This window comes from Bactrocera tryoni, chromosome 5 (assembly GCF_016617805.1).
Source record: "Bactrocera tryoni isolate S06 chromosome 5, CSIRO_BtryS06_freeze2, whole genome shotgun sequence".
Lineage (NCBI taxonomy): Eukaryota > Metazoa > Arthropoda > Insecta > Diptera > Tephritidae > Bactrocera > Bactrocera tryoni.
The window spans coordinates 5,490,323-5,503,920 of NC_052503.1; the positions used below are offsets into that span (position 1 = coordinate 5,490,323).

Sequence of the window (13,598 nt, forward strand, 5' to 3'; positions counted from 1 at the left end):
ATAATCGGCCCAGCGGCACTAAACGAACCTACAAACACACACAGCTATGTATGTATGAGTATGTTTGTAGCTCTGATTTGAAATGTTGGCAAAGGCAAAGACACGATGTGGAAGGAAATTATCACGCGCGGATCAGAGCGGCATGAATGTCGTTTTGACAGCCACGACTGCACGCGCATGCTATGTTCGTGTATGTGTGTATGTTTATTTAACAAATGGTGGCATGTACATACACACAAACACGCATACAGGTGTTAAGAAGACACTCAAGTGGCTGGCTGACTGCCTGGCTGGCACTGCGCATGCGCTCGGACGCACTGATCTAAATATTTTAATGCACGACAGCTGCTATGCAGATGCACACATACAAAAATATGTAAAATTTATATGCTGCATTACCTGGACAGATTATTGTTCTACGTGGATCGACATACACACATACACAAGTGTTCGCAGCTACTCTTGTTTGAGCATATGTGTATGTGTATGATTTTTGTGATCGCTTGGGTATTATCTATCGACTCCATTGTGGTTAAATGGACAGGAAAAACGAAAACAAAACCAAATCTCACTTATAATTGTATTGAAAGGTTTTATTACTCTTCAGTTATGCTCCATATTATTATTGCTATTGTTGTTGTTGAATTTCTGTTCACTAAATAAAAGCCGTTACTACTACAGCATAATAAATGATTGCGGAGCGCATTAGTGCTCGACTTACAATGGCCAGCACAACGCTTTGAAACACACACACAACTAAAGCAACAACGCACACATCCACACATACACATGCATCGGCATAGAAATATAAAAATTCTGATTTCTTGGTTCCAAAACAAGGAATCACGGGAAAGGAGAAAGAGCGCTTCTGCGTATAGCCAACAGGTAGTCGGCGAACAGCCAACCAGTGGTCGCTTTCCTACGCAGTTACCTGCCGCGCGTCGAACACATGCCGCTACACAAATAATTTCTTATCAGATTATTCATACTTTACTCCTCACTTTTTAAGTCTGCGTTATTGTTGTTGTTGCTGTTGTGGTCGTTGTTGATTTTTACGAGCGTCTCTTTGCTTTGTTGGGCTCTTGTTGAGATTAAGCGCGCTAAGCATTGCAATCCGACCGTCAACTGAAGTGTAGCGGCTACCGAATTTGTAGCGTGAGGCAAGAAAACAAAAACAAACACACATGCATGCATAATACACTCGTAACCTCCGGCAAAGCGGTGTTGGGTCGGTCGCTCCGACTTGTTGATATGCGGGGCAATGAAGTGAAGTGAAGGCTGCTTTTTGAGGAAATCGTTGGAATGAACAATTTTTTTGTGAACCGAAATTGAAATTGAAATTTCGATCGCTTCCTCTGTGGCACGAACAGCCGATTGATTTGCATTTAAATGGTTTTTATCTACGTGAATCTTAATTAGTAGATTATGGCATCGGCATTTCTCGAAATTAAATTTTAATTAACATAAGTCGTTAAGGCATTTGTGTATGTGAGCACTTCGGTGTGCCTAGATCTAGCTTAACGTTACATTATGCATCGGAAATAGCGCTCACCAATTCCAAGATCACACCGAAGCATTAGATAAATCTAATATAAGATCGTAGAAAAGAAATGTTCTGAGCCAAACAACCAACTTCCTCAATAAATATTTCCTTTATTTTGGTTTTCTCTATATATAGTATAAATATATTTGCATATGGATTTGTATGTCTAACCTCACTAACAATAATAATGACAGTGGGTGATCCATTTTACCACTAAACCTTATAACATTGATATTGATAAGCATATCCTTAGCAAAAAATCCCAAATTTATAAAATAATCATATGACAGCTTAAATCCTTCATTCCTCTTTAATATATAAAACTGTATGTTTTCTTATACAGAAAACAAGGTTTCTCCTCTCGCTATATCCTCCTTTACTACCAGCCTATTCCCACTTTCAAACACTGTCTCAATCTCAAGATGTATATTCATGTCCTCTTTATTTCAATCTTCATCTTCAATTCTATTCCTATGTATATCTCTATCTTTGTTACTTTATCACTATTATTATGTCCAGTTTTATCTCTATTTTACTTTTATTTACTTATATAGGTCACCTCTGTCTCTAAACCTCTATTTCTTTCTCTCTTTGCAGCAACCTCGATATCTCTTTCTTATTTCCTCTCTCAATCTTCATCTGCAGCGCTGTCTATCTCGTTCGCTATTTTATTTTATTCTTCACCTGAATTTGCGGCAACTTGCATAACTTTTCCTTAATCGTTCCTTTCGACCATATTTATTACCTCCTTGTGAATTTTCTTAAATTATTTTTTTTTTTGCATATATATATGAAGATTGCCTTTTATACATCGGGACTTGGCAACACTAGAGTTGCAATCGGGAAACTCGCAACTTTATCGTAAAGCTTGACATTTACGAGCTCTATTTGCATCGTTTACAGTAACTTAAAATATTCTTCTCAAAGAAACAATGGAATTAAATCGTGATTATTTTTTACAACTTTCGATGTGGATCAACTCAGCAACAGCAAATCGATGAATTGAATTCAAATTGCCATAATGAAGCTCCATCAAGGACCCGTGTTTATCGATGGTATGGTAAATTCAATCGAAGTTGTAGATCCCTACAAGGTGAATGTCGGAAAGGTCGTCTAAAATCAGTTGTTGCTCAAGAAACTATTGGTGCTATGCGCAAGCAGATGTTGAAAGAATAACATGTGACCTATCGTAAGACTGAGGTCATTATAGACATGAGCTGGACTATCATACATTCAATGTTGCATAAACATTTGATTGTAGAAAAAAATTATTGACGTTGGACCCCACAAAATGAGTTAATCGCTAAAAAAAAAAGGATTATTCTTCTTCTTCTTAATTGGCGTAGACACCGCTTACGCGATTATAGCCGAGTTAACAACCGCGCGCTACTCGTTTCTTCTTTTCGCCACGTGGCTCCAATTGGATATTCCAAGCGAAGCCAGGACATGTTGGTCCTTCCAACGGAGTGGAGGTCTTCCCCCGGCGGGTACTGCGTCGAATACTTTCAGAGCTGGAGTGTTTTCGTCCATCCGGACAACATGACTTAACCAGCGTAGCCGCTGTCTTTTAATTCGCTGAACTATGTCGATGTCGTCGTATATCTCGTACAGATCGTCGTTCAATAGAATGCGATATTCGCCGTGGCCAACGCGCAAAGGACCATAAACCTTTATTAGTCGAGAGAAATGGTAAACAAAATAAGATAGCAGTGCTTCGAAACACATCTATCACGTCGTCACATACAACCATTTGTTTGCCAGTTGTCTTTCAATCAGAAAAATTAACCGCCGAAGACAGATTACTCTTCACCAAGACAATGCGAGCTATCACACCTAAACTGAAACAAATGCATTTTTGAGGACTCAAAACATCGATTCGATGAGTCTACCTCATATAGTCGTGACCTAGCACCGATTCACTTCTTTTTATCCCCGTATAAAAAAATTAACTATAGAAGGTCAACATGTTTTGAGACCTGAAGAGGCGGTTGATGCGTTCAAGAGACATGTTTTGGAGATATCTTAATCAAAGAGGCAAAAGAGCTTTCGAAAATTGGTTTAAGAACACGCAAAAGTATATATCGTCACCTAAAATGCAAAATAACGTAACATCACTTTCAAAAATTTACAGGGAAAAAATGAAACACATAATGAATAGGAACATGAGTGAAACAAAATTTAAATATTGGTTAAAACTGGGTTATATCTGATAGAAGTACCTTAAAATGTTGGGCATATGAATATTACTTATATTTATGTAATTGGAAGTAGTGGATCGAAACAATAAAACACTCAACCGCCTGACACTTTTTCTGAAGTCGTTTCAGAGATCGGCAACAGGAAATTTTCAGGTACATTAAATTCTGTAAAGTGCATTACTTTTAAATCCTGAAAACGATTTTTGCAACACCCAAAAGGAAACGTGAGAGAGATATGTATGTATATAAATAACCACCGTGACGAGCTCAGTCGATTTAGATGTGTTCGTCTGTCTGTATGTTGGTGCTTCTGTACGCGAACTAGTTAGTCTGTTAGTTTTTGAGATATCGATTTGAAATTTTGCACCCGTCCTTTTCTCACCAAGAATCTACGATTTTGTCCGAACGGCAACATATGTCTGCCAGAAAAACTCAACGATCGAAATATAGTGCTTGTATAGTACGATTTTGGATTTTACGAGATATGGTAAGTTAATGTCCTTTTTTTGTAATTTATTTACTCAAGAAAATGCTTCATAAAAAATTCTCTAGGAATCGTATTTTTTCTAACTTGAAGAAGGATAAATCAGTGATATAACGGTCTCCACATACTTTCTATGCTCAAGATATTCTTTTCGGGTTGCCCATGCAATCTAAGCTAAGTCCTCATCCTGTCTTCAATCCTTGACAAGCATAGTTTTGCCTTTGACCTATTTTCTTATTTTTGGTTTCCTATTGTATTTATGCTGCCTCAGCTCATTTCAACCCATGTCGGTTAACGAGTTCAGGGAAGTGTATAAAGAAATGACAGGTACTATTTTAGGTATCCACGCTTTTCTTCCATATCATGGAAGCACATCAAATCTACATATGTACGTGCTTACAAACGCACACACACATAACCTTTCATTAGTGGGGCTCGTATGCTTCTGAAGACTTCTGCAAACTTTCAACTCGTGTTGCGCACGAGGCGAAAGACAAATGCATACAAACACACACACATGTGTGATGCCGAATGCTGGCAGCTAAATCACAACAAAAATTGAGAGGTATCATTAGCAGCAAAAAACGACGGTTATTTTGATTCGACAACGCGAACAACAACAACAACAGAAGCAGCAGAAGCTGCATCATCATCAACACTGTCCGAAAGCAGATGAAGTGGAACACAAACAACTGCAGCAACAAGCAAAGCAGAAAATCGCATTGAGCGCAGCGAAATGGACAGTCACCAATGCCGGCGAGAAGCATCATCAACCGAAAAACAACAACAATAACAGTAACTAAAATAATCAACACCGCGGCAGCATAAGCCGAGTGGAGTCACAACCTGTGCTCCAACGCTGGAGGATCCGCTCGCAAGTCCACATGTACATATGTATGCATATATACATATGTATATGTGTGTGTGTACTTTGTGTTAATATCCGTACAAACAAGCACGCTGATGGTGATATGCTCATATCTGTGCATATTTGTTTGTTTGCATGCATGTGTGCGTGTGTGAGGTGTTTGTGGTGCATGCAAGTGTGGCCGGCCGTACGTGTGTTGCGCGCATGCGCGTAGCCCGGTAGCCGTAACAGTCAACAGCGGCAAGACCGGCAGCCGTGGCAAACGAGCAAAGAAATAAAAAATAATCATAATAATCAACATGAGCACCACCAACAACAACAACTAATAACTGCGAGTACGAGCACAAACCTTCAGCACTCAAAGTAAGCACCGGTAGCCGCCACAGCCAACCATAACCATAATAACAATAAAGCGCATGCGCAGTGGAAAAAATGGTTTTGTTTATTGTCTTTCGCTTGTCTACTCCTGAAATTAGTTTTTGAATATTTCCTCAATTTTATTTTATTTTTTTCGGTTTTGGTTTCACCTCCTACAAAATTGAATGCTAAATTAACCGCAGAAAACTGCAAGGACAGAGGCAAAAAGGGAAGACTAAAGTTAGAGAGTTGTTAAATAAGCTAATAAGCTTAAGGGAGTTGAATTTCTCATTCGACCTCGGATCTGTACCAATATTTCCTTTAATCAGAAACTTAACGTCGCAAAACATTTTGGAAGAGGAGTCTACCTATAGACTGAACTTTAAACTTTTAGACTCCAATTTCATCTAAAGAAAAAATAATTCTTTTAGGTCGGAGTTGTTGGAGCTCCCCATTTTAAGCTTTCAACGTTCTACTATCGAGTTCCCTTTAATCGCATTTATCAACATCTTTTTCTTCTTTACTGACGTAGACACCGCTTACGCTTCTTTCTTCATTTCTCAACGTGGCACCAATTAGAAATGCCAAGCGAAGCCAGGCCCTTCTCCACCTGGTCTTTCCAACGGAGTGGATGTGGTCCTCTTCACCTGCTTGCCCTGAGGGGTATTGCGTCGAATACTTTCAGAGCTGGAGTGTTTTCGTCCATACGGACGACTTGACCTAGCCAGCGTTGGCGCTGTCCTTAATTCACTTGCCCATTGAACCAGAAATCATCGCTGAACAAAATTTGGCTCGAAAAGGGATCTTTTTAGAACTTTTTTTTTTAGAAGTCGAGCGGCTTCAATTCCTGCAAAAGCTGTATTTTGTAAAATGTGCGAAGACTTTCCATACATCAGTCCGAGTTACTGCGAACGGCGCTGAATCGAATCTACACGGTCTTAGTCTTGTAGACTCTTAGCTACGGCTGCTATACTTTCTTCATAGAATGTAAAATTTTCGTAATAAAGTTGAACAATTTGTTAACGTGGTTCAGACTAAGCCTTTCCAAGATGAAATGCCAAACAATACTGAACAAAAATAACACGACAGCTTGACACGGCTCACGCGTGGTAATAATTTTATGACCACTTTATTCGTTGTATCGTCCTCCAAAGTAACTATATTGAATAATAATGTCAAATTTTCCAACAAAAAAATTCTATGTTAGCCTGCGAACTTTCCAGCCCACCTGTTACATAATAAGAGACCTCTCCATACTTGTTTAGCTCCGCAAAGTCGAAGACCTGATCAAACGCTAAACAACGAACGAGGGAAACACATGGCTGATACAGTAACGAAGACTGATTCAAACCCGCTATGCGATTAGATCGCCAACCAAGCAGATTGGCAAGGGAATATTTAAATTATCTACGCTCCTTTACACAACCACAAAATTCACTAGCAAGTAATTAAGCTAGTGAGAGATGCCTTCTAACCAAAATATTTATTAAAAAAAAAAATTTCAAGCCTTTTCTTTTAATTATGCAAGTTGGCTGTGTGACCTCAGCTGGCCCTCAAGTCCGGGACAAGCAGTGGCAGCAGCTCAAATGCCATTCAAGCAGCTGGCAGTCCGGCCGAGTGATGGACAGTGATTTGTAAATTCTTTCAAACTTCGCCCAGCGAAGCCAGCGACTCTCTGATGGTTATGCAATATGCGCAAACTAAGCGACAGTTGGTTTACTTTGTGAAAAAAGTCTTGCTAAAATACGCGTACTATCTGCATATATATTATATACATATGTACATACATGTCCATACCCGTATATTAGTGTGTGTGCGTGTAGTTAGCATTCGTGCAACAGCGCCAACTGGCGAAGAAACTCAGTCAAGTTGTTGCCTTGTAATTTAAACCTGTCGCTTATGTTGCTGTTGGGCTGTATGTAAACAAAAATGAACGACGCTGGTATAATGAGGCAACAACAACAGAAACATTTGGCTAAAAACGCCAACAATAGCATGTTGCAAAGCAATATGGCACGAACTGAGGCCGTTTCCTTGTGCCACATGTGACAAGAGCGACAGCGACAACAGCAGCAGCAACAACAATCACAACAACTACGACAACAGCTAATGCAAATACAAACAACATTATCAACATCAACACCAGCGGACACCAGCGACACTATCACCGCGACATCGCGGACAACGTAAATATTTAAGAAGCAAAACAACAGCACAACAACAACAAAATTAAATTAAATAAAAAGCCAATGCGTTGAGAAAGAAGCAGCAGCAGCGGTAAACAAGCTGTGTTGGCAAACAATCAACAACATTAATAATAATAATAAAAGCAACATGCAACATGCAACGTCATGTGTCAGCTCCGCCTCAACGACAACGCCGTCTCCTGGCAATTGCGTCGAGGCTTCATCACATGCTCGCACGCCAAGCACTCGTCTGACGTCGGCGCCTGCCCGGCCGCTTGCAATGTTTGCTTGCGAGGTAATGCAATTATCGTGGCCGCCGCACGTGACAACTCCACCTACACGCGGGCAGCATACAACAGCAACAAGAGCAGCGCGTCAACTTCACAACTTGACAGCGTGAGCAACCAGAAAAATTGAAAAAACAACAACAATAACAATAACAGGAGAGCAGTTGTAATAATGACATGAACTTGCCGCGCATACAAAATACCTTTGGTTAACGGTTTTAATTGTCAAGCTGATTGTCGCACTGTCAAGTGACATTTTTATTGCAAACAATGGATGTCCGAACGAAGAACGAAGAAGAGAGTATGAGAGTGGTTGTACATATGTAGTTGCAAATGTGTGTGTAAGATCCAAGGGCTGGAGACGTTGCGAATTCATTTTTGCAGCAAAAGCATTACAAGTTTTTGAGTTTTTGACCGCATCATTAGTTCTCTGGGCTTAGCTGTTCCGCGCTTTGAGGTTATAATCTAGTTGGTAGTATCGTAATGTACCGTCTGACCATTTTTCACATAGTTTCAGGTTCCTTCGTTTTGGTGAGCTCACGAATAATGCCACTTGGGCAGCAAGAGACACCTGTTCGTCGTGTTGCCCAGAACTCCTAGGTGTGGATCCAAAAGACTGTCTCATATCGACAAAGCCTGTTATAAATTTATTGGGTCGGCTGATATCAATTCCAACCAATTTAGCGGGTTCATAAAAAGGAATGGTGAGGGAGATGCTTCAACCTTAGTTTGGCAAAAACTGAATAGTGGAAGAGAAAGTGTCTATATGTAACTGTGTCCCGTTAGAGCTTCTATCATTTTGGCGATGTGAGCCTTACTAAGTGCTAGAAGTTGAATGGACTTTTTTCGTTTCGCTCTGGGACAGAATGCTTTCCCAACTCCACATGTCCTAGTTGCTGAGCAACGCTTACTAAGCTCGCGGGAGGCCTTTAGAACTTGCGTCCGAACGAACGAAGAAACGGAAACCCTGCTCGTTCTCATCTTGACGGAATTCAGGTAAGGCGGCCTTTCTCATCATCTCATCGGCTTTACAATTTCTGACGATTCCACTGTGGCCAGGCACCCAGACAAGTTTAATATGGAAGTAGCTTGGTACTACTGCTAGTGCAGTCACGCACTCCTTGACTAGCAGTGAGCTCAAGGCCTTTATAGCTTTTTTTTCGTTGATATCCGAGGAAAATTTCAACGAGATAGGACAATTAATCCAAAAAAATTTAGGGTTCGTTTCCAAAATTTTTTTCGAACGCACTTTAAATGTCCTAAATGTTGCTTCGGTGAGTCGAATCTTTGTTGAGATCTAGAGTATAATAACATCGTTGACACCTGTCTAGTAACAACCTGGAATTCGGGAAAAAGTAATTTGGAGCAGCGCGCCTTATTGCCTCTGACTTTCTGAAATATGAACAGGAAAACTGGTATCATTCGGTTTTCGCGTTTCCCAAATCAAGACTTTGATCAGTGCTATTACTTTGACAAAGTCAAAATCATTTGATAGACTGAGCTTTGATCTCCGATTAGGCGAAAAGAGGGGGACTCTGGATTGCAGGAACTATGGAGCCCGTATATACTTGTCTCTTGTATTCACACATATGTAAACAACTTCCTTCCGACTTCTTTTGGTAGCAACATTACTGATATTGTTGCAATGGCAAAAAATATTCAAGAATTAAAATTGAGATTAGATAACAAAATCCACTATAAGCAGAGTGGAGGGCTCAGAATTTTCGATACTAAACCGATAGGGATTTTCACCAACATTCTTTCGTTGATTCCTTTGTCAAGAAATGGGTTCCTAGAATAACCAATACAGACATAAAACTTAATATCCTCAATTGTAACTGACACCTACTCCAACAGTCCCAACAGGTGATTTCTGATATTTTGACACTTTAGGGCATGCAAAAAATCCAAAGACGTGTGTTCCTAAGAGCTCAAATATCTACAATTTTGCATGTGTCTACACGCAAATCAGTGAAACCGTAAAAGTCAATAAATTTACAGATTTCACAGCTGTTGCTAGTTTTGAGCATGCAACTACAACAAGCTAACGTAACGAATCAGAATCCATAAAATCAATCAAAAAAATTGAGTTTAGCAAAAAATGACGAAACAAGAAATTAGCAATAACATCATCAACATAATTATAAACGGGCACATGTCGAGACGACAAACAGGAATGGGTTTGACCAACCGACAGTTTACGAAAATAAGAAAAAAATGAAAAACTCTTCAAGCAGCTTGCAGACGTCAAACTGAGATTTCAAACATAAAAAAGCACATAATATTAGCAACGCGACATTAATTTGCAATATGAAATCGGTTGGCAACACACAGACATTAACCCATACCCGAACATCGCTGCGCATGCCGGTGGTGTGGGCTTTGGGCGACGAAAGACGAAATAAGAACCTTTGGTTAATCACTTGGAAGGACGCTGGCAATTAAAACAGCTGCCAGGGCAGAGCAGCAGATTCAGCCACCACACTGTGGCAACGGTGATTTAGAGCATTGGTTCTGCTTTCAATTTTAGCCCTTCCATAATTAGTAGGAAATATGGTAAATGGTATTGCGACACGGTATTAAGTTTCCAGAGATGAGACGGCAAAAAATGAGATAAAAACTGCACACTTTTTCATAAGTCCAGCGTTTGATGATTCTCTCATATGCTCAACTTATTTGAACAGCTGATTTAATTACTCGGGAAGAAGTCATTGGCTTTGCATCGACCAAGCGTGACGACCGAACACAATCGTACCATCATCCACTCATGTAGGGATTAGTCACTGGAAATTCATTGCTTCGTTGCGGAAAATTGGCGAATAGCCATGCGATATACTCGCGTTAATAGCGCGATTGATCAGCTTCCGAACGGAAGCGGTGTTTTATTGTGAGAATCCGCAATAAATGATTGGTTGAGTCCATAAATCCGCATTAAAATGCAGTTACAGCAATACGCGAGAGAAAATCAGAAAATCAGAACGAATCCCGATTACTGCACCGAATTCGACTTGCAATAGGAATCGGAGAATAGGAAATGTTATGATGCAGTGTTAGATGCTGAGATGTGTTTTTTCAAGGAGATTTCCTACGAGAAATTTGTTTGTACTTACCTCCCAGTGGCTGAACATCAATTGTGGATTGGCCAGTCCCGACGTTTGCTTTCGTATTTCCTGTGCAAAATTGAACGATTCAATGACGGGTAGAATGGCCAATACAGAAAAGTTGCCACTGCCTTGGATCGAATCGCCAGAAAGAATCTTGCCGTGACGCCGACCAATTACAGCGTACATTTTTCCTGAAATAAAGAGAGGGAGAAGAGAGTGATTGAAATTATTGAGTGATATGTGTTTAGTAGGTCTAGAAATAAGTTTTCGAATGTAGTACAAGAAGATGGCAACTAAAAGCTTAATTGAGTAAAACGAAAACCGTATAGTAAAAAGCAATCGATAATTTTAGAAATACTAAATTGAAAGTTTTAAATAGCATAGTGAGCATGCTCGTGGTTAGGTCAAATATGCAGTGTGTTGTTCAGCAATTTGTTGCAATGTTCAAGGTCACTTCATAATGCCACTCTCATAGAAGCTATATCGGATATTCGGGGCAATCCCTATCGAAGTTTGTGGCCTGGCGTTGTCCTGATGGAACTTAGTTCCTTTCTTATTGGCCAATGCTAGCCGTTTTTGGGCAATTTGTTCTTTCAGACGATTGACAATACAGGTCCGAATCAAGAGTTTGGCTGTAGGGCTGTAGCTCATAGTATATGATATCCTGCAACCCCAGCAACGACACAGCAAAACCTTCTTGACCGTCACGCCTGGCATGGCCACCGTTTGAGTAATTGTGTTTCGACCACGACCGTTTTCGCTTGACATTGCCGAAAGTGACCCAGTCTTCTTCACCTGTAACCATTCCTTCAGCAATGGATTGATTTTATTGGGATTCCGCAGTGCATACCGAATTTCCTTGGTCCATGATGCCTTTTGGGTTAACTCGTGTGTTACCCACACTTTGATCTTCTACGTGTATCTAGCCTTATTTAAGTGATCCCAAACGAAATATCTGCAAAGTTTAGCATCTGGGTAATCAAAGCAGGAGATACATGATGGTTGGACGTGACGAAATCCATTATTTTATCGATATTTTCGACAATTCGTCTTTCAATAAAATACGGAACTTGCCCGATTGCTGTGCAGAAAACTCAATTCAGTTCAAAGTGTCTTACAACCAAATTTGCCAAGCTCAACTCTAAGAATACTGTTAACGAAAACAAGGTCGATACTTTTTTGTAACGAGAAAATGCTGACTTTGCAGTCGTTAAAAATAAAAACGCCGGAGACTGTCTAAGCACGCGGACAGGAAGCGCTTGACGACCAAACTATTCCTGTTTTTCATTCATTCATTCATTATACAGCATCCCAAGTGGTTTTTGTTATTGTTATTATTGTGGCCGGTTTGGCATGCGCACATTTAAAGCAAATGCAAACAACAAATCAACGCAGCTGGAGATGAAGAGCAGCGGCCTGCCGCCATAGCTACATGCACCTATACACCAGCCCTGGGGTTCGGATGTTTCGCCAAGCTCCAAATGAGCCAATGGAGCGCGCTAAAACAACAACCACAACCGCGTTCGGCATGCTATAACACTAAAAAAGACAAACACACTCACACACATATGTATGTACATTTGATTTGAAGGCATACGACAAAGCAACAACACCAGCAATCTTAAGTGCCGACTTCGTGCTGCCAGCAAATAGTGGTCAGAATATTCTTGAAAGTGAGACGAAAGCGTAGAAGCAGGTTGACCGGCGCTGGACCGGACGTTGTTTGGCCGATTGGCACTCGCGCCAACTCGCCGCGCGACGTCTTGACCGCGGCCGCAGAGCATGAATGGACGGAGTCGGCGAGCGCAGCGGTGTTCAGCAACTCAACAGGTAAGCAGACCATTCAAATCGAAGACAAATAAGATGAAATGGAGAAGACCATAACAACAACACCCATACGAATGGCTCGAACCGCGTCAGCAGCGGCCGATCGAACGAGCGGCATGCGAATGACTCGGCAGTACCAGCAGGAGTAGTGAAAGAAATCGTTAAAAAAAAACCTCGATAGAAAAAGAAAATCAAAACATCGCCAAGAAATGATAACAACAACAAGCAAAGCGCGTAAACAAGACGGTGAGCGAACCAAACCGAAACAGCTAAAGATGAAACTAAACAAACAACAACAAAAGGAACTAGTTTCCGGTCGTAGTAAAAATGACAAGCCAAGAATGTGCCACAAAAACAAAAAGAACAACAGCACAGCAACAACCACGATCACTTCATAAATTTAACAAAAAACAGTAACAACAACAACAGTTACATCAGCAAAAAAGGCGGAGAAACGCGTAGTAGAATACCACGACGCACGGACGGATGGACGGGCAATGAGCGGCAACAGCCGCACAACGGCCGAAAAGAACCGGGTCGGGTCGCTGCTGGACGGACACTCGTGGAATGAATGGACAACAGATAAGTAAACAAGTCACAAAAACAGCAACATTGACGACGAAAACAACAACAATCGCAAGAAAAAGAAGTAGAAGTCAGCGTAGTTTCAGAGAAGACGATTCAATATTATCGAAGCAGTAACGACAATAAAAACAACACGACAAGAGCTCGTCCACAGCAGCA

At 40.7% G+C, this 13,598-nt stretch overlaps 1 protein-coding gene across 1 annotated transcript in view; it reads right to left on the minus strand.

The window, feature by feature from the left end:
* The window catches only part of LOC120777079 (elongation factor-like GTPase 1), a 181,599-nt gene that overhangs the window by 6,489 nt on the left and 161,512 nt on the right, over nucleotides 1-13,598 (minus strand). Inside the window, exon 8 of the mRNA XM_040108208.1 lies at nucleotides 11,034-11,218. Coding sequence (XP_039964142.1) covers nucleotides 11,034-11,218 — 185 coding nt within the window. The remainder of the gene's footprint in view (nucleotides 1-11,033; nucleotides 11,219-13,598) is intronic.